Here is a 21,787-nt window from a genome sequence, read left to right as displayed (position 1 = left end):
ATGTGATATGAGACAGGAGTCCAACATTATTTTTCCACATGTGGCTATCCAATTGACCCAACGTTATTTGTTGAAAAAACCACTCTTCACCATTGAATAACCTGGTACCTCTGTTGAAAATCAATTGTCACAAATGTAATGGTTTATTTCTGGACTCTCAATCCCATTCCATCATCCTATATGTATACATTATGCCAGTACCACGTTGCTTGATTACTATAGCTTTGTAATAAGTTTTGAAATTGGGAAGTGCAAGTCTCTGCTTTTCTTTCTTTCCAAAATTGTTTTGGTTATTCTGGATTCCTTGAATTTCTGTATGAATTTTATCCTTCACCTTTTAACTTTGACAGAGAAGAAAGCTAGGATTCTGACAGCAATTAAATCTGCTCGAAATCTGTAGATTAATTTGGAGAACATGCCATCTAAACAATATCATGTCTTCCAAGCAACGAACACAGATTATCTTTCAATTTGTTTGGGTCTTCTTTAATTTCACTTCTTTGATACCACTCAACAATTCAACAGAGACTTTATGCTCAGTTATAATCAGCAAATGAAAGAAAAAAATGAATAAGCGACTGAAAAAAATCAATCAATGAATAAAGAGAGAGACTCCCAGAAGCTCTTAGAAAAACATAAAGAGTGGCCACATTCTTGAATTGCATGTCTCTTTTCAGAGAGCCACTTTTCACTAGTCCCAGTTTTCAAGATACATTTTGGTCTTTTTCTCACATTTCTGGTCATAAATTATATTGTTTATTTCTTTCTCTTTTGTCCTTTGTTATGATGGACTGGGGTAGAGAGGTGACGGCTGAATGATGCATCTCCATACACACCCTTCCTCAGAAGGTACTAAGCAAAGTTGTTCTAACACAGCAGCCAACGGACCACCAAGATCCTCCCTCTTTTTTTTCTACTTGCTGGCTGTGAGGTCTGATTTATAGGTAGACTTCCCCATGAACAAATCTAAGCATCATAACTTGTAGCTATGCTAGGCTGGCTAATGAGAAAAGGAACCCTAAAATTAGGATTACATAGAATATTAGGTCATCCAGGATGCTATTTATAAAATCTGTTCCCTAGCTTTGACCGCCTTGGTAACAATCAATTTAACATCAGTCATTTAGGAAATTAAACATCACTCTGTGTAGGTTGGGTGGCAGAGAGAGCCAAGAAGATTCCTTATTGCAAAAAACCTTAGCACCTCTGGCATACCTAAGAAGTAACATTTTCCAGTACTTTCATATAATAAGTACAATATCAAGACAGAATTAGAAGCAGTTCAAGATGCTTAACAAATGATTTGGGTAAGGGGCTTACATGTCTGACTACTGGTACTTCAAGCTTTCTGAAACATCACATTTCTTAAAAGGAACAAATACATATGCTCTCTTTTTAGCCCACTTTAATTCTTATATTTTACTTATGCCATCAGAATATGTTACTTTAATGGATCCATTGTTTACCATCAATATAAACAAATAATCCATTTAGAATTAAACTATCTCTTTAAAGTACATCTGAATTTTGCATATTTTTAAAAACTGTCTACAGGCACATATAGATAGAAAGTTTATTTCCATTTAAAAAGCATAAGTTAGGGGAGTTCCTGTGGTGGCGCAGTGGTTAACAAATCCGACTAGGAACCATGAGGTTGTGGGTTCAGTCCCTGCTCTTGCTCAGTGGGTTAATGATCCGGCGTTGCTGTGAGCTGTGGTGTAGGTTGCAGACGTGGCTAGGATCCCGCGTTGCTGTGGCTCTGGCATAGGCCGGCAGCTACAGCTCCGATTGGACCCCTAGCCTGGGAACCTCCATATGCCGCAGGAGCGGCCCAAGAAATAGCAAAAAGACAAAAAAAAATAAAAAAATAAAATTAAAAAAAAAAAGCATAAGTTAGGAATTCCCATTGTGGCTCAGTGGTAATGAACCCAACTAGTATCCATGAGGACTCGGGTTAGATCCCTGGCCTTGTTCAGTGGGTTAAGGATTCAGCATTACCGTGAGCTGTGGTGTAGGTCACAGACATGGTTTGAATCCTTCATTGCTGTGGCTGTGGTGTAGGCTGGCAGCTGTAGCTCCGATTCGACCTCTAGCCTCTATGGGAACTCCCATATGCTGCAGGTGCGGCCCTAAAAAAGCAAATAAATAAATTACAAAAAGCACAAGTTAGACTAAGGCAGTTAATTAGTTTTGAAATGACTTAAATTGGCATATACTTATTCATCTCAAACATTAGGTCATGAGGTATCAACAATGACATGGTAAAGAAAGGAGGAGATGAATCATGGGCTCAAGCAAAAGAGTCCTATGATAATTCTTTTTTTTCTGAAAAAAGGATGCATATATCAGTTTATCAGTCAGGTAAATTTTTGTTTCCTATCATTGAATCTAAAGAATTTATCATGCTGCTTTTTGCATTAGGAAACACTGAGTAACATAATGGTCCTCTCTTTTTAGCAATTCTATAGACGATACAGAAAATAACTTGCTGTTTATTTTTATACTATCCCCATAATAAGAGAATAGTTATAGCAATGAATTATAACTCCAGATAGCATCATCTTTTTAACCATGTGAGTTGCCTTCAAGTGATATAAGGCAGTGCTAGGACAGAACTAGAAATTATAGCTGATTCAGCAGCCACCATTAAGATGTCCTTACAAACCTCATTTGCCTAAGCCGTGCTATTTTTTATTTGTGCAAATTCTATGAATTATGGAAAAATCAGAAAGTAGTTATCACTGTATTACGTACTAACTCAACGTCAACTCCAGACTGGGTCCTCTAGCAGATTTCTAACATGTAAATAGTTCCATCATTACTGGATTTGATGACAATATTTACTTATTTATTCAGCAGTTCCTGTGTGCCAGGAAACAAAAGTTCATCTTGACTCAAGGACTTCATAGTCTGGAATTTAGCACAATTGTTTCTTTCTTTCAGTCATTATATATTTTTACTCTGGCTCTATAACATATACTCTATGAGGTAAAATTATTACTTTACTTTTGAGTAATTTGTGATTTAGAACAACAAAACAAAATCCAACGTTCTTCTGTCATCTAGAACCCCAACAGAAAGATGTATATTCGAGTGAGGATCTGGGACTTCAACGAAGTCAAGTTCACAGAGACATAAATTCCAAAATTCACAAGTGGCCTGTCTGCACTTATGAATGAAAACTACACCTGCTGGCACAACAGCAGTTAATTTGTATCTTTTTCAGTAAAATTCGAGTTTGCAGTTTTATGTAAACTGGAAAATATATGTTCAAATTATGAAGCATAACAAATTAAAGTTTCATATTTGTAGTTAATATATTCACTGAAAGGCAATGTATAAATTCCCTGGTAATTTTTCCACAGTGTGAAAAGAAACTTAGCAGTTATACTCCAATGTGATATTTTGTGGAGAGGACAGACCCGTTATTCACTATGACAAATGTGACATGTAGGCTTGGTTATTAACCACCTCCAACCTTCTGTCTACAGAGACCATCTTTATCATCATTATACATTAGTTTGGCTATAAAGCACATAAAAGGAAATGGTTGTCAAGAAGGACAAAACAGTGACAATATCTTATCTGAGATATGGCCTTTTCTCTTAAACACAGCATTCCTATATACTTACCATGGTAAAAATCTAATCTTCCTAAATAAAAAGTATAGCTGGATTTGTATTTTGTTTATTTAAAAAAAAAGTTGTAAAGGGAATAAAGGGGACCATACGGCTTCAGACCAAGGCTACCCCCAAAATAGATATTTAAACAGTGGGAGAGGAGAAAAGAAATAGAGAAACCAGTCCTGACAAGAAAGCTCTTTAATTTTGCAAATGTGGTATGTGCTTCTGCATGGACAAAGGGCTAATTATTTCTACTGAGATGCTGTTGTAACATAGAGAAGCTCAACAGGCAGTTTTGTGAATTTCATTTTAAACCAATTCCTGGATGGATTGACTCAGTATACTGTAACACAATGATCTCTGAGCCTAGGTCTTGCAAACAAATCACAGCTAAAGGTTACCCAGGGGAATGTGGCCAGGGTACCAGAGAAGACTTCCCTCCTTCCCTGGCCTAGGCTCCAGCAGAGCTGGCCTCTTCTGTCTGCTCAACTTCCTTCCTTTTCACTGCTTGAGCTAACTTACATTACACACTCTTACACTGGGGCAAGTAAAATGGGTATTTGGGGACAAAAGCTTTGTAAAGGTGCAACTTTTCAACCTAAAGTTCCACTCTACATGTTCATAGAACTCAAAACAAAGTCTTGAAGCTAATTCTGTTATGGTAGTCACAGAAAACACAAACATCATCTTATAAAAAAGCAGGAGGAGGTATAAATGTTGAGATGCAATTACATACAATCTAAAAATTAATTACCCGTCATCAGACTCATGGCATGCAGCTCTGAGTCAGCTAACCACTCCTGCACCCCCACCTCACTGTTACTTAACTGTTGAGGTTTCCTGGCAGGTATGGAAGAATTCAAAATAAAACCTAGATCTTCTAAATATGGGCACTGCAAAGAATTAGATCCCTTTTTCTATTAAGATGGTATTTTTACCCCTATTATTTGACTAGACTCCATTTGGTATCTTATACATGAGGTTTCTGCAATATTTCAACCTTTACCAAAGCTCTCAAAAATAGCAGACAATACAATACATAGACAAATTTGGTCTTTTGGTCTTTTTTTTTTTTAAAGCAAATCACACTATGTGCCTAATCTTCCCCTAACCCCCAAGGGGAGCACAGGGAGAAGAAGACACCATGCATAAGTCTTCTCTTTTTCAACAGTATAGGACTTCGTTCCTATCTCCATTCCCAAGAAGCCAAACAAAGCAGCGGTAGAGTCCCAGTCTGCAAGGATCATCTACGTCTTATCACACAGTATTAGTATGTTGCAGCTTTCATCTCCAAGTAGCCTACATGATGGGGTTCATGGAAAAATATGGACTATTAAAAGTTTAATTACTAATTAATCTCCCCTGCAGCTGCTCATGGCTTTTGCAAGTTAGAACAGGGAACACAAGAGAATAGAAGATCCACGGTACCGCAAGACTCCACCCTAGTTACTCTGCCCACAAGGCCTCAGGCCACATGAATCCAAAATTAAAAACCTTCCATACAACCCAGACACACCTGAAATGATTTCTTAGGTTGTCTCATAGATTATTGCTGTATGAAAGGAATTCAGTGTGGGAGCACTGAAATTACAACTAAAGACTTGTTAATATAACTAAAGAGTATGCATGAACTCAGTTTCCAAATAGACTAAGAAATTACAATACCTTTTAAGTGTTTTAAATGACAAAGATAAATATATCATTGATGCGATAACCACCATTCACAAAGTATAAGCCCCAAACCTTTAAAGTAGCAAGCTCCAGACACAAGCTAACAATCCCAAAACAAAATGGGAAGGATTGAGTAAACTGTTCCTCAAACACAACATCTAATTTCTTGCAACTCTAGAATACTGCATCTTTACAAAGGGGAAAAAGTGCAGCTACTACACCCATTTTAGAAATAAAGGAGGAAGCTCAGGCTGGTGATGTGGAAAATTCACACAAAAAATTGGTGCTCTTTTTAGAGAAGTGATCACATGAAATTGAAAAGAGAGTAGATTTATTGGTAAACTTGGAATCTAGGATATCAAATTATGTCCAACCCTATCTTATCCCAGAATCTCTCAAAATTTTTTCATCCTAGTCTAAGTGAGAACAGTGAAATCACATTTGACCAATTCCAATAAAACTTGATTCAAAAATACTAAATCCCTATGAATATAAAATCTCAGGAAGTTTTTCCAAGTCATCTATGTACCAGCTCCAATGCTACTCAACTCACTGCAGGGAAGAAAAGGCAGATTTGTACTAGGAATGAGAAGACCAGGCTCTAGCCTTCATTTAGGCAAGAGAAGGAAAAGAAAATCAAAAATCCATGTATTTATCCTTTGTCTGCTAAGAAATTAAGAGAATTTTCAATGTGACCCCTGGTGTAGCTCTTCCCAAGAGTATAAGGTGTTCTTTTACGAACAGTAGAATAGGGGTGGGGCCTAGATACATACTAATTCAAAGACACTTCTGTTTACCTTTATGTTATGTTTTTGATTTGTCTACTCTTTATATTTTCAAGCTATATTTTACAGAAAGTACCACAAAAGATATTTTGGAAATAACTAATTAAAATGCTTAGTATTTTTTTTTAGTATAAAAAATACTAAAATAAAATAAAATGCTAAAGGGAAACAAACTGTGCCTTGGTTAAACTTAGAATGCATAGGGAACCATTATGTCATGGTTCAGAAAAAAAAAAAAAAAAATCACTGATCCTGGGCCTCATTGAGCAATGTTCTTTCTTTCTCTAGACAAAAATGTTGCTCCTGTAAAGAGTGGCTACATGACCTCTAAGCTGTAGTACTTGAGGATCATACCATCTACAATTTACTCCAAAACTACCTCCAAACTTCTCATGCCTCTTCTTCCCAAACTATTCCCTAATACACACATTTTAAAATAATTAAAAAATTTAGTGCTAAACACAAATATAATTTATTTGCACTTCTCTATGCAGTGGCTGGCACTAGTGTATATTTTTACATCTTCTGTAAAAGTTGATAAAGATGATATCCCCTGATATCAGAAACACTGTTGTAGCACACCCTCAATTTTCTTTCTTACTATGAGAGTCCTTGGGCATCAAGGCTACTTAGGTAATAAGTGCATATGATTTAATCTAACGTTCACTTTGTACTCCACATACCCTATATCGCAAACCTTATTCTTCCAACAAGGACATTCACTGCCAACATTCCTTGGCTTCATCTCTCCTATAATTCTTTTACCTTGAATCCCATGCCCTTCCCAGGGCATATGCAGCCAGGAGAACACAAATTCTACCTGCTCTGTGCAGTCCTCTCTGATACTTCCCTAAAAAGGTATAAAATATGATTTTGATAATCCTGTTTTTGATTTCCTGACAATTTCAACATCTGATGATTCACATGACAACTTAAAGTAGCACATCCAACAAAGCTTTTCTCCTGTATCCTTTTGAATTATTTATGCATTTGTCTCCTCTATAAGACTATAAATTACTCTAGAGCAAGAACATATTGATGCTAACCGCTATACCTTCAATGCCTAATCCATAGTGGGATCTCAATAAATGTTAGTCAAATAAATGAAAATGAGGAATGAAGCCATATTTCCCAAATAAAAATATGCATAAATCAGTGAACAAAAATAAAAGTGCAAAATCTGAGAGTGGAAAATGCTCCTTTGGAAAAAGGAAGAAAATGCCCCATAAAATCTATTTTCAAGAATTCAGACATGTTATATGAATAGAATAACTTTGGATCTCTTACTGTAGAAACATTCCACAGGTATGAGCATTTTTTCCCAGATCCATGAGTCAAAACAGCCTTGCAAAGGTGATTCAGAGGTGGGTTTGGCTAAGCACAAAACATACGCTGAATAATGACAAATCATAGACCTACTAGCCTGCTTTAAGGGGATTCAACGGGTTTTGCAATTTGCTTTGGATCAAAAATGGAAACATCAAAGTTGAGCATTAACAGTCTACATTTCTAGTACTTTTCAAGTACCTTTTAATTACAGCATAACACAGTTTACTGCAGACATCATCTTTTCTTGGCACTTTTTTTTTTAATATTTTAACTATGTGATTATTGTTCTCACAGCATATAATTATGTTAACCAATAAATATTAACACATCTAATTCAGTTTCATTAGAGTGAGGATAATTCAGACGAATGAGCTATATCTCCCAATTAACTCTTGCTTTCCTAAATTAGAATAATAATGAAGTTAGAAAGGCTCGCTCTTCAATTTCTGAATGGAACTGGCACTTCAAAAGTACAATTCTCAACTTGTTCTACTTATGGATTATGACAATTTCTTATTTTTTTAAATTTTAATTTTATACAGTTTTAAAGATTACTTTCCATTTAGTTATTATAAAATATTGGCTATATGACCTGTGTTGTATAATATAATCCTTGAGCCTATCTTACACATAATAGTTTGTACCACTCACTCCCCCACTCCTATATTGCCCCATCCTAATAATTTTTTTAACCCTCTGAGTGTTTTGTGTTTTTTTTTTTATGAGAAAGCCATAATCAAGGGACCCTGATCAGTCATATGAATAACAGTGTCCCCTGACTCTGGCTTTCTCATAAAAAGAAAAACATTCAGAGGGATGTTCTCAATCTGATTCTAGAATTTAAAAATCAAACACAAGTCTAAATCCAAGGTCCAGCTGTGCTCACACTGTAGTCATATGTCCTAAAACAAGTCACTTACCTGCTAAGTCTTAGTTTCCTCATCCATAAAATAAGTGTACCATGTATATCTCAGTGTTAAGATATTTGTATTTCATTCAAGTGTGAATATATGTGAAAATGCTTTACAATCAGTAAAGCATTGTCCAAATATCAGTGATTATGAGTTTGTGTGCACAGTAAGATTGCACAAGAATGTGGCTGCTGAATAAACCCATTAAAATGCAGCGGTTTATGGGAGGCAGGCGCAGACACAGCCTTCAAGAATGAAGGCTATATTAAGCAAAAACCTCTAAGAAGAATCTTCCCAGTATATATTAGGATATGAGAATTTAGGAGGAAAAAAAAAAGATTAAACAAAAACTCTATTTAAAAATGGGGAGAGGGCATGGAGGCACTTAAGCACAAGACAAATGAGTCCAATGGCAAAGCCAGCAGTCTTGCTGCTCTGAGAAACTGGGCTTGAAGAATTTTCTTGGGTAGAATATGCTTAACATCAAACAATGGTTAGAAACTCTGAAGTAATCAAGGCTTGCTTGAGACCACTTCTGAGATCGGAGCCCATTCTCTTGCATCTTTCCACAGATTGTCTTATTTCCTACATTCTTTTTCCGGATGAATAGTAGCTTTCCCCTGCTTGAAAATCATCAACTATCCCCCATCATCTATAAAAGACAGGTCAAAATCCTAATCTGGCATTCAGACTTGTCCAGAGGCTGTCAGCAGGAAACATTCCAGGCCCATACCCCACTTCATCTTTCAATGGCCTTGTCTGCAGCGACCAGACTGTTTGCATTTCTCTGAATGCAGCCTGGACTCCCTGCCCTATGGCTCAGGCTGCTCTCCCTTTTTGCCTCCAACATCACAATTTCACAAAGGCCTCAACTGAACATGAAAGTCTTCAGATAAACCTTCTAAGACTTTGCAACCTTTAAAAGAGTATCTCACTCTTTCCCTTGTGCTTCTACATGTCACTTTTGAACTTGTAATATGGGCTCCTGGAAGATGTAATATGGGCTCCTGGAAGATGACATCTCGGTCCTATTTTTCTCCCTTTCAACTATCCTCGTTCCTTCTCCTAACAGTTCCCCCAAAAGATCACAGCACATGCTTCCAACATTCAGCTCATCACGTGTTTACAGAAACAAAGTGCATCTTCACTACAGACAGGCCAGGTGGAGTCATGAGTGACTGCATCTAAGGAAGAGCTAAGCTCTGGTGGGTTTTGCCTTGTGCTGCTACATAGCTTACAATCCTATTATATGTCTAGAAAAGGCAATGGGAATACATCTAAAGAGGAAAGTGCCTTATGCAGTTCTGTGTTGAAATGACTGACAGCAGAGAAGCAGGACTGATTTTTAATTCGTGAAAGGAACCATTGTGAATGTGGAGTTGCTGTTGAAGAACTGAAATGCTGTAGGTCAAGGAAACATCACACAAGAATCAAACAGCACAGTAGCAACAGTGCCAGTCCAAGGTCTACATGCCAAGTCCTGTTTGCTATCTTCTGAAGATGCAGAAGTCCTAAAATCAAGTTGCCATTACTTTCTTAGGATCTGAGGAAGGCAGGGAATAACCACTAGCAGTGAAAAGATTAGCTTCTGAGATGCAGATAATAAACAAAGGTGCAGAAAAATAGCCAAGCTCCAAAATAAGCAAAGCCATGCAAAGAAGAACTGACAACAAGGCACTGTTTTCATTAAAAAAAAAAAAAAATAGATTAATCGTTGTCACCAAATTTTGGTGAAATTAAGGTGAAATTGATATATTCAAACTGTTGGTGCCAATGTAATCTATTTAACACTGGTGGAAATAAAAGTAAAGAAAATGCTCAATGCAAAAATCCCACTATAAAATATCTGAGACATGAAAATATGCACCGACATATCCCCTGTAGCATTACTTGAAACCAAAAAGGGAAGCCACTTCAATATTCAATGCAAGGAATTTCTTGAAAAGATGTAGCCTTCATCTTAACTTTAACATAGCCATGGTAAACTATATTTCTAAACATCATGCCAACATATAACAAACTATCCACCTAGGCAAAGACAAAAATAGAGCAGAACAAGGGAATGAGAAGAGATTTAATTTTACAAAATTGTTTTTGTAGAACACTGTTATGTGAATTTAAAGAAAAAAACTAATCGAATCAGCTTAAGAAATTTCTGCCTCTTAACTAATACATATTGATATTAAAAAGACAACTTAGTTGACTTGGAGAAAATAAAAAAAGAATGGAAAGGCTACAAGAAGATGTTCTTTCAAGTAATTGCAGATGACCTGTGGCTGTCACTGAGGAGACATTTACAGATAGCTCTTACCTGTGGGGGACGAAGCTTGTAGGGGGAGCTGCATTCCAGGTCAGCCAAGATGCTAGTCAGTGAGTCGATCTCAGCATCCAGGCTGGAGCGTCTCTCCTCAAGGGTCTTGCCTCCAGGATTTCCCTGCAAGAGGCAACACCAACACGTGAAAAAGGGATATATCCAGTTTCCATCCATGTCAGTCTGAGTTCAAATTTTTCAAGTTATAATGTGGCTTTGTCCAAGCTTTTCAGCAACTCATTTTTTTTTCTTTTAAGCTTTTATAAAATCTCAGTGAGGTAGGATAGAGCAGAATTATCCCTCTCTGACAAGTAAGAAAATAAAATATATGAGATGATTTTCCTAAAGTCAGACTGCTATTTAGAGGATATTTTTTTTTGATGAATATATGAGTTAAAGGAAATAAATGCCTCCATCCCTGCACTCCAGGAGCAGATCCAACTGGGGAGATAATGCAAATTCCGAATTCAGAGACTGCTAAATAGAATGATGGGGTTTTCGTTGGAGCAGGAAAGGGCAAAGAGAGACTTACAGTCCAGGAAGAGGGATCAGTGAGAGATCAGTGATCCAGGCGTGTATCTATGTGAGATACACAAGCCCAAGAAATGACCCAGAGGTGAACCAGATTAAGACAAATCGGGATCCTGGCCAAGGGGCTGCAGAGGAAGCACGTGGCAGTGACCATGGATTTTGAAGCCAGGGATCTAAGGATTTATAATGTCCAGCGTTAGCAGGAGCACCAACTGCTACCTGCACTGAGAATCCATGTGGAGCGAGCAGAGGGCAATAACATTGCCATAAGGGCATTCCTAGGAAGTGGAAGTATGCTTGGGAAAAACAAGTAAATAGTTTGCCTAGGGCTTAATGCAAGGAAATACAGAATGAAATGCAAAGGAAATATAAAGGTGGCCCTAGAATTTGGAAGCAGGGTGAATCAAAATCATCTTTTTAAGGTGCCAATGGAACAATAATCATGAACATATGATGGGAATATCTCTTAAGACTCCATCAGAGAAAAAAAATCAAAGTGAAGGCCCAGTCGGAATGAAATAATGGGAAGTTAGTGTAATCTAATCAATTTTATTGCACTTGTCTAGGGAAGTTAAACATCAGTATAGTGCCTGGAAGACCTCAGAAAAAGCCAGGAAACCAAAGGATACTCAGCACCAACAAAAAACTAGAATACCCGGACAAGTTAGCATTAAAATCTTACAATTTTATAAGTAAATTTATGTGTTTAATGAAGATGCTGCATCAGGCAATGATAGCATAATAGTATTTCCCATTAAGAACACTAGTTCCTTTTCTCCTAAACCACCTTCCTTGAGTTCTTAAACTTCTTTAATTCTTTGCATAAAACACCTCTAACAGGATCTAGTATATTGGTTAGTTTCCTGTAAATTTAGCCAGCATGAGTTAATCCATCTGGCCTTTTCTACCCCAGGCATAATGATAACATCAAGATCTAAAGAGCTGTAGCCCAGCGCCAGAGGTAGTGGCATCCTTACTCGTGAGGCCTCTTTAACTATGGGGAATTTTTATCACATTATCTGAAAAAATATTCTCATCATATTCTCATTCTGGGTGTATTTGTATGACCTCTCCATGACAATCTATTCCCTCACCCTATTTTGCTTATTTTTCTCATGATAGATATCTCTATCTAATATTATCTTTCCTCTATCATCAATCTCTCCAGGAGAATGTAAGCTTCATGAAGGCAAAGAAGTTGTCTATTTCCCTCCTCGCTATTTCCCCAGAATCTTGCTCAGGGACTAATTCAATAAATAATAGGAGTAAATAAATGTATTAGTAATGACAGAGTCTGCCACAGGTCCAGCCAGTAACCTTCTTCATATCAATATCTTTTGGGTAAAATCAGCTAGAAGTATGACGAGATCAGCGGATATAATGGGAAGCAAAATGCTGTGTGTGTGTGTGTGTGTGTGTGTGTGTGTGAGAGAGAGAGAGAGAGGTTCATGCTATATGGCCCAGATCTGAAGGTCGTCCTTGTGAAAACTGAGAAGCTATCCTCAACCCCCGTGCTATAGCCAGTAATAGGAAATCAGTTACATTTTCTTAGAGTCAGAAATTTCAGCTTACCGAACTCTCTAAGGCCAGTAGGTCCCTTGCCTATGACTAGATGTTTCAAAGAGCTAAACCATCTATCAGAGGTGATCTCATCTTCACCTCACTAAGAATTAATAACTATGAATAGCATGGGGTTATTAAGAGAAAAAATCCCTTAAAAATTTAAAATTCATGTGAACATCCTGGCAAAGGATTCTGGTACAAAGAAAGGTAGGACATTATTGTTACAGAAGTAAACTGAGAACTCTGTGAATCTAATTCTCTTATATGCAGTTATCAAACATTATCACGAATGACAAATACATTTCCATCTACTCATAGACAGCACAAAATATTGGTAAGGGTGGTGGGTTGGAATCTGGTTAAATTCTTCCCTGGGCCATAGCTTCTTTATCTATGAAACTAGGAGAACATCACTCACCCTAGCTAAGCCAGAGGATATTACAAAGCTCAGCTAAGAAAATGGATGGGAAAAATACTCTTTAAATTGTAAAGTGCTATAATTATGATGATTTTTATAAATAGCATTAATTATAGCAACCAGTAACCATAAATTAATATGAATAATATGGCTATTGTTAATTATTCTTCTTCTTAAAGGGAACATCATTCATTAAGTGTTCCCTTGGGGTATCAGTAAAGAGACAGGATTTAATCAGGTCTTCAACATCAGTACTTTACTGTAGCGGATGGCACAGCAACTGCCCATGTCCTAACTACTAGGATACCACAGAGACTCAAAAGTTACAGAATTACCCTGAGCTATGCAATGAAACAAGTAATTATGGTGTCCTACCAGCCCGTACATGTACGACTTCACCCTCCCTTCCCTCCAAGTTGAGACTGCTCCTCATTTTCAGTTTTTCATATTAGATTGATACAATGGAATAAGATCCAGGCTAATGCTGTGAGATTGTGCACTTAAGATTGCCTCCCACCCCCCTGCTACCCTGCCTGGCCTTCTCATAAGAGCTTTGCTTCTGCATTTCAATCCCCATTATGGATTAAGATAGGCTTCTTTCTTACCACTGAGTCTCTATTTAATGTCCCAGTTCAAATAACTGATGTCCTGTTCTCACCACCAGCCCTTCTCTTGATGCTTCATCTACTACTGCAGCACTTTTAGATCCAGGAACTACTTTGCTACTGTCAACACTTTACACTATACACTGGAGGAAAACCAGCTCACGGAATCCTACACGCTGACCCACATGTCTTCTCCTTAACTCTCTCTCACTGCAGCCTTACTAGACTCCTGATGGTTAAATGACCTGCCTAAAGCCAAATAACAATAAGAAAGAACCAGTCTCTAACTCTTTATCTAGTGTTTTTTTCTAGTCAGTGTAATAACAACAATTACCTTACTTTTCCACTGTAACTAGAGTGACTCCATTGTCTTAGTCCAGGTTCTGCCAAAAACAAACCCGGAGACAAAGCTTGTGTGCAGGTCATTGATTTGGAGAATCGATTCCAAGAAAGAGTATTGAAGAATTGGGCAAGTTAAGCAGGAAAGGAGGAAAAGCCAATTCAAAGATGCTGAGTTGAACGGGTCACCAAAATGGGCAACCAGCACTCCATTCTCCTGGGAGCCTTCTGAGGAGTCCCATGAAATACACCTCAGATTTTCCCACCAAGGAAATGAGAGAAGAGAGCATCTATCCTCTGGTCCTAGTTCTCCAGTGGTTTAGAGACACCTATGGGGTTGTAAACTCCCACATACTTGTCTCAAAAAATACAGTGGTAGCAGAAAAGTCCCAGGACAGAAAATGAGAGAAAAGCTGTGCATCTGAAGCAAGGTGCTGCCAGATTATACTTACAGAGAGGTGGTTGATGTAGTAATGGATGGTGTCTGAAGGTGGGATGAAAGGTAGGGTATGAAGGGTCCAGTGACCACATCCTTTTACTAACAGCTATAAAACTCATATGAATAAGCCATTCATCGGATCTTATTTTCTATAAGACACTTAATTTCATTTATTTAATAAATATGTATATGATAAAAGCCCACCAAATCACAATCAGGGCTTACTATAATTTGGGAAATCAAAATTATCAGTGCCACAAGTAGAATTACATAGTAATGACTCCCCCACTGTAAATATTCAGGAATATACCTTCCATATAACAAGTGGTAGCATTATGATTAGGTACTGTCAATAAGAGTTTTGTTTGTTTGTTTGTTTGTTTTTGCCTTTTCTAGGGCTGCTCCTGCAGCATACGGAGGTTCCCAGGCTAGGGGTCTAATCAGAGCTGTAGCTGCCAACCTACGCCAGAGCCACAACAATGTGGGATCCGAGTGGCATCTGCGACCTACACCACAGCTCAGGGCAATGCCAGATCCTTAACCCACTGAGCAAGACCAGGGATCTAACCTGCAACCTCATGGTTCCCAGTTGGATTTGTTAACCACTGAGCCACGACAGGAACTCCAGATTTTTTTTATCTATGTTATGATTAACCTCCAGCACATGAGACCCTTGAAACTTATTCATTCTAATAACCCCAATGCACATAGTTTTAGCATGAAAACTGTTGACTTGTTAGCAGTTTAATATCTTATTTTCTGGTTAAATACATCTATTTCTCTCTACTTACCCAAATATGTTATGAGCATTATTAATTGAGTTTCCATAAAGCTTAAGAATAAGAAAAGAAAAAATAAACAAACAGAGCCTAGTACCAAAATGAATATCATGTGAGACCAAAAGGATCATACTGCTAATCCACTAACTAGAGGTGATAGACAAAGAACACCAGCAATGAGTCATGAAAGAGTATTCATTCACATATATTTATATCCAACTATCTTAAAAAATTAAACTCATAGAAAAGTTGAACAAGTAGTAAAATGAACTCCACCCACACACCCTCCACCCAGATACCCAGATTCATCAATGGTCAACATTTTGCCTCTCTCTCTCTCTCTCCTATGAGAAAGATATATTTTCTTGCTTGTTATTGTAGTTTAACTATATGGAAGAAGTTGCAGAAACACCCCCTCCATATACTTCAGCTTAAATGTCCTAAGAACGCCAAATTTCTCACTGCTATAGTTATGCCCAAAAAAATGTAATGTGGGTACAGTTATCCGATATGCATGCATGCTCACATTGCACCAGAAGTCCCAGTAATGTTCTTTCATCTATTGTTGTTAATTTCCACCCAGAATCCAGTCAAAGATCACACATTGAACTGATATGACCTTTTCATCTCTTTTAATTCAGAACAGACCCCAGTCTATTCTAGTCTTTCATACAACTGTGATCTTTTAAAGATTTCAAGCCAGGTGTCTTATAAGAAGTTGAACGATCTGGCTTTGTCTGATGATCAGATCCAGATTACACAAGTTTGTCAGGAATAGTTCCTGCTTGATGCTGTGTCCTTCCCACTGCATCACATCAGGAAGCTCATGATGGTGTCTGGCCCTTTGAGGACAAGTTCAATGACTTGGTTAAGCTAGGGTGCACAAGATTTCTTCACTGAAAAGGTGTCTTCTTCCCTTTCCCCCCCTTTTCAGCCACACCTGTGGCTTACAGAAGTTGCCAGGCCAGGGATCAAATTCAAGCCAAGGCTTTGACCTGTGCCACAGCTGCAGCAATGCCAGATTCTTAACCCACTGCACCACAGCAGGAACACCCTTCTTCCCTTTTAAGAGGTGAGACATTAAGACTTTGCTAATATTCTGTTCCTCACAAACCTTTCACCTACTGGTTTCAGCATCCATAGATGATCCTTGCCTGAATGGATTACTGGAGTATTGCATTGGTGGTTGCAAAATGGTGAGAGTATCTATTAGTAATTAATGGAAATAAAAAGATCCTGCTTAATATAATACAATTTATTTGTCAAGTATTCATTTCCTTTTTGAGGTAGGGAGTAGAATTAACTACACAGTCTTCTGCTAGAAAACACTGGGGAACTAATGATCAAATCAACACTGTTAAAGAGAGAGTTCTTGTTCAGGCTGTTAAGAAAAACAAAGGATTGGGACATAGTCTATTTAATTAAGAACCACTCTCTCTAGGAAGTTTGCATCATAGAATTAGAGCCAATACCCAGTGTCACACTCAAAACATGAATAAACTGACCTAATCCTCAACAACTTCAGTCTTTGAAGTGGCCAAGCAATCATACTGACACATGGCAAAAAGGAGGTTGGAAGAGCCAAGTTCTGCATCTGACTGCCCAAAAACACACCTGGGAAGGAAATCCAATAAACGGAGAAAAAACTAGATGTTAGAGGTAATAAATCTGTGATATTCACATTATGCCTCACAAAGCTCAAATAACTCCTTGGGGCAGACCCCAGGCATAACACCAAGGGATTCTCAACCCCTAACCATGCCTGGACTTCCCTTTGTGATTCATTAGGGGAGGGAAAAAAAGCTCTTGGCGATAGTTTAGGAATATAAAACTACCTCACCTTAGGGAATCCTAGAAGGCTAGTTGCACAAAACAGTATTTTCCTTTCACATATAATTTTTGTTTGTTTGTTTTAAATTTTAGGGCTGCATCTGCAGCATATGGAAGTTCACAGGCAAGGGACTGAATCCCAGCCATGGCTGCAACCTATACCACAGCTGCAGCAATGCTGGATCCTTTAAACCACTGGCTGGGCCAGGTATTGAACCTACACCTCTACAGTGACCAGAAACAATACAGTTGGATTCTTAAACCACTGTGCCACAGCAGGAACTCCCAAAATTTTTATTTTCTTTTCAATGGTATTATTTGAGTATTAATAATATAGCATGAATTCCACTTCCTTTTTTAAATTTTATGGTCAGTTAAGTTCATTATCCCTTTATTTCTAATACCAAAGTTGAAAAGAAGATGATTGGTGACAGAAAAAAATGGTTACAAAAAAAGCTGTATTACCTCTTAGCAACAAAACTAAGTAACTCTTATGTATCCATCACCTTTCCATCTTTGATGAAGCTGAGAATATAATCAATGAATTTCTCTGTGATCATTTTTTATTAAATTTTGCCCCCAAAGCATCCTTAACAGCAACAACAAAAAAGAGTGGGCTAAAGGCTCTGGAGTCAGATTAGAGGGGTTTGAAACCTGGAACCTTACCAGCTCTGTGACTTCAAGCTAAAATTTACCTAAGCTCTCTGTGACTCAGTTTGTCATACAATTGTTGTAAGAATTAAATGAGCTCATGTATGTCAAGTACTGTTCACAACTTAAGCAGTCAGATACTCATTTATTACCTTAATCAAAGTCTCAAAATAAAAGCTTTGTCTGACATGGTGAGTTAACTTTTAAACTTTTAAAACTTTTAAATGCATCTGAATTGCTTTGCTTGCTCCTGGGGCTAGCACCACTTCGAGGATCAACTACAATTCAATTTTTTTTTAAAAAAAGCATTTTGAGTCAAAGGAAATATCAGCTGTGAGGGGCTTCAATTAGATGGGGCCCCTGTGTTTCTTAACACATAATGGTGCTGTGAATTAATGGTGAAGAACATACTTCTAGGTTCTCAAACTTTAACCTCTATAGAACCACCTGGAAAGCTTGTTAAAACACAGATTCCTGAATCCCACCCCAGAGTTTCTGATTCTGTTTATCTTGGGTGAGGCCCAAGAACTTATATTTCTAAACAAGTTCCCAAGAGATGTTGATGCTGCTAGTCTGAGGACCACATTTTGACAACCACTGCTTTAAGGACATTTCTAAGACAATAAACATTTAAAAGGATGAAAGAGTGTGTGTTTTATATGGTTAATGAGGCCATGAAAATGCCAACAGACAATCCAAATAATGGGTAAGAGAGATCCAGGTTAAAACAAAATGAAAACAGTAGCATTGCTTCTTAAAACAATCCCACACACTGTGTAATAATATGAGCACCCTCATTACACTGACTCCAGTTACTCTGAGTTGAGACAGGCAGCTTTCAGCAGTGAGAATTACTGAATATAAGAGCTATTTTATCTAATAAAAATGTCATTTTATTGAATGAGGCCTAAAATGTTGGATGAGAAAAAAAAAATGCTTTAGTTCATGGCTGTGCATCCTTCTTCCCACTCATTTAGTTGAAGGACTTATCATTTCAAAATCCCATCTATCTTATCATATGTACTTTCCTCCATGAAGACAGCTTATATGATAAATGACTCTCCTCTGTCTAATTCTCTCTGATAGTAATGTTCACAGGGTAACTCATTGTTGGTTCCTGTGAATGGCTCTTCTCCCATCCTGCTCTATGAAATCATTTATGCTAAGTAGCAAGCAGTCTAAGGAAAGCATGATCCCCAATCTCAAGGTTACAGTCTACTGAATAATATGACTTTCATATTTGCCTAGTGATAATAAATACAGTATATTCTTTAAGACTCTTTGTAAAACCATGTGGAAAAAATAGAGATAAAAAAAAAAAACCTTCTTAAGTTTATTATCCAATGGCTGATAGAAATACAACTCAACTTTTCTAATATGCAAAACCAGGCTAAAATTTGAGTATCATTATTATCTAAGAAGATTCATTGATCCTACATGTTAAGGACAGTGGGAAAGGTGCCATAATAAGCCATCTTTGGTACAAACACTGTAGCATTCAAACAGAGACAACATCTTCAGAATTCAAAGGAGAATAATAGCTTGGCAAATGAGAGGATAGCAGTGAATAAACAGGAAGTAAGGTACCAACAGGAGACAAAGGGATTTTCATGGTTCTAGTATACTTGAAGCAAAAAGCATCAAAACCTAACACTAGGATGGATACATGCCTCATTTTTTCCCTGCATTTTCCCTATAATCTCATCCTTTTCTGTCCTAGTCCATTCACCCAAAGTTGATCAACCCATATATCCTTAAAGGAAACAGTCTTGCCCTGGCCTTTGTTGCCAAAAGAACCATGTTTTAGACACTGAGACCCACAAAAGCAAAGTTGGACAACCTGTCCACAACAACTGGTGAATCTAACCTTTGACTTGTGACCAAAAAAAAAAAAAAACTGAGCGATGCTGCCAAACCTTCTTCTCTTATAAATATGAACTAAGCAGTATGTGACAAAACTGCCATGAGGATGAACAGTGGTGAGGATAAACCAAAAGGAAAATGTTTGTGGCTAATAATGAGAGCACATAAGAGGATAAGATGCAATTATGGGAGAGAGGAAATTAACAGGCATGCAAAAAGTAGAAAAGCAGAGGATCTGAGAGGAAGGGAAGAAAGGGGAGAAGAACAGGGAGAATGAAAAGGAGAGAGATATGGCCCCATCTCTGAGCCTTCTGGTGCAAGATCTCATCCACATGGGCCCTTAAGATAAACTCCTTTATATGTAATATCCCAAGGGACCTCTATTCCACAGTCAGCCTTCCTGAAGCAGCCAACACAAGACCCACTCATTCATGGGGATGACAGCAAGAGGTTAGGTCTACTTGTGACACATCAGGCAGTCACTTTTCCTCTTTGAAACCCAGCTTTCACCTCTATTAAAGGAGGGGTGTGAACCGTGTGGGTCCTCTCTTACTTTTTTAAGTTCGTGCATGAGTCTATAATGACATTTCACAACTTGCCTGCCACTATCTTTGATACCCACTCACAACCAGAACCAAACCCACCAGAGTTAGGCCCACTCAGAGTTTAAGCCAACTCAGATGTCAGCAAGGACAGGGACAGGGTTAAAGTGGTCTGTGTTTGAGTACACACAAGCAGCCCCTTAGTTCACTCTTCTATTAAAATAAAAAAAGCAAAACATACACACACATATACAAATTAAAAAAAAATAATAAAAAACAAAAAAACTTCACTTTTCATTCCATTTATCTACTCATGAATTATTTCTACTAAATTCTAAACTTTATAAAATAATGTTGATAATGTACTCAAAGTAGTCCCTTTTACAATTACAATTAAGGTTAATTTGTATGAGAATATCCACAAAATAACATGGAAAAATACACAGAGTATCTATCCATCAATAAAATAAGAACACTAACCACAATAAGATTAATTATCTGACAATAAAAGAAAGAGCTAGCACACCTTTTTAAGCAGCAGAATCCTACACCGAAAATGAAATCATACACAGAACCCCATTACTTAAAATAGATAAAAACAGAGCTTCTTTGGTTCAAGAATAAGCAGGAAAACACATGGTTCCACCCACTGGGTCTTTTCCCTATGTCTCCAATAATATCTTCTGAAGCACTTTTATGAAAGATAGTTGGAAAATCTCTGTTGTGGATTTTCTGGGCAAGCTATCAAAAAAGAAACAGGATTCTCACTGAAAAAGACACATGTACCCACATGTTCACTGCATCCACAATAGCCAAGACATGGAAATAACCTAAATGTCCATCAACAGATGATTGGATTAAGAAAATGTGTTATATATACACAATGGAATACTACTCAGGCATTAAAAAGAACAAAATAATGCCATTTGCAGCAAAATGGATAGAACTAGAGACTCTCATACTAAATGAAGTGGGTCAGAGGGAGAAAGACAAATACCATATGATTTCACCTATATTTGGAATCTGATATGTGGCACAAATGAACCTTTCCACAGAAAAGAAAATCATGGACATGGAGAACAGATTTGTGGTTGCCAAGAGGGACAGGGAGGTGGTGGGAGGGACTGGGAATTTGGGGTTAATAGATGCAGACTATTGCCTTTGGAATTGATAAGCAATGGGATCCTGCTGTATAGCACTGGGAACTGTGTCTGGTCACTTGTGATGGAGCTTGATAATGTGAGAAAAAAAGAATGTATACATATATGTGTGACTGGGTCACCTTGCTGTGCAGTAGAAAACTGACAGAACATTGTAAATCAGCTATAATGGAAAAAATAAAAATCATTATAAAAAAAAAGAAACAGGATTCTTAAGAGGAGCCATCTTGTCAGTCAGTTCACACACATAGTTCAGCAAACACTCTATTACACTACTGCCTTTTCTGTAGTGTGTGTGTGTGTGTGTGTGTGAAAAGGAGACACATACAACTGAAATAACTATAAAGGTATCATCATATGGCATCATGGAAACTTTCTCAGGAATGCTTTTGCCTAATACAATTAACACAAAATAATTCAATTAGTAGACATTTTAA

At 37.5% G+C, this 21,787-nt stretch overlaps 1 protein-coding gene across 4 annotated transcripts in view; it reads right to left on the bottom strand.

Annotated features, from left to right (window-relative positions):
• The window catches only part of LPP (LIM domain containing preferred translocation partner in lipoma), a 680,491-nt gene that overhangs the window by 340,852 nt on the left and 317,852 nt on the right, over window positions 1–21,787 (bottom strand). For all 4 annotated transcript variants that reach the window (XM_047788612.1, XM_047788637.1, XM_047788629.1 and 1 more), the window contains one exon: window positions 10,631–10,753. In XM_047788612.1, coding sequence (XP_047644568.1) covers window positions 10,631–10,753 — 123 coding nt within the window. The remainder of the gene's footprint in view (window positions 1–10,630; window positions 10,754–21,787) is intronic.

This window comes from Phacochoerus africanus, chromosome 1 (genome assembly GCF_016906955.1).
Source record: "Phacochoerus africanus isolate WHEZ1 chromosome 1, ROS_Pafr_v1, whole genome shotgun sequence".
NCBI classification, from domain to species: domain Eukaryota; kingdom Metazoa; phylum Chordata; class Mammalia; order Artiodactyla; family Suidae; genus Phacochoerus; species Phacochoerus africanus.
Note: the sequence above shows the minus strand (reverse complement) of the source record. Positions and strands in the feature narration are given on the sequence as shown.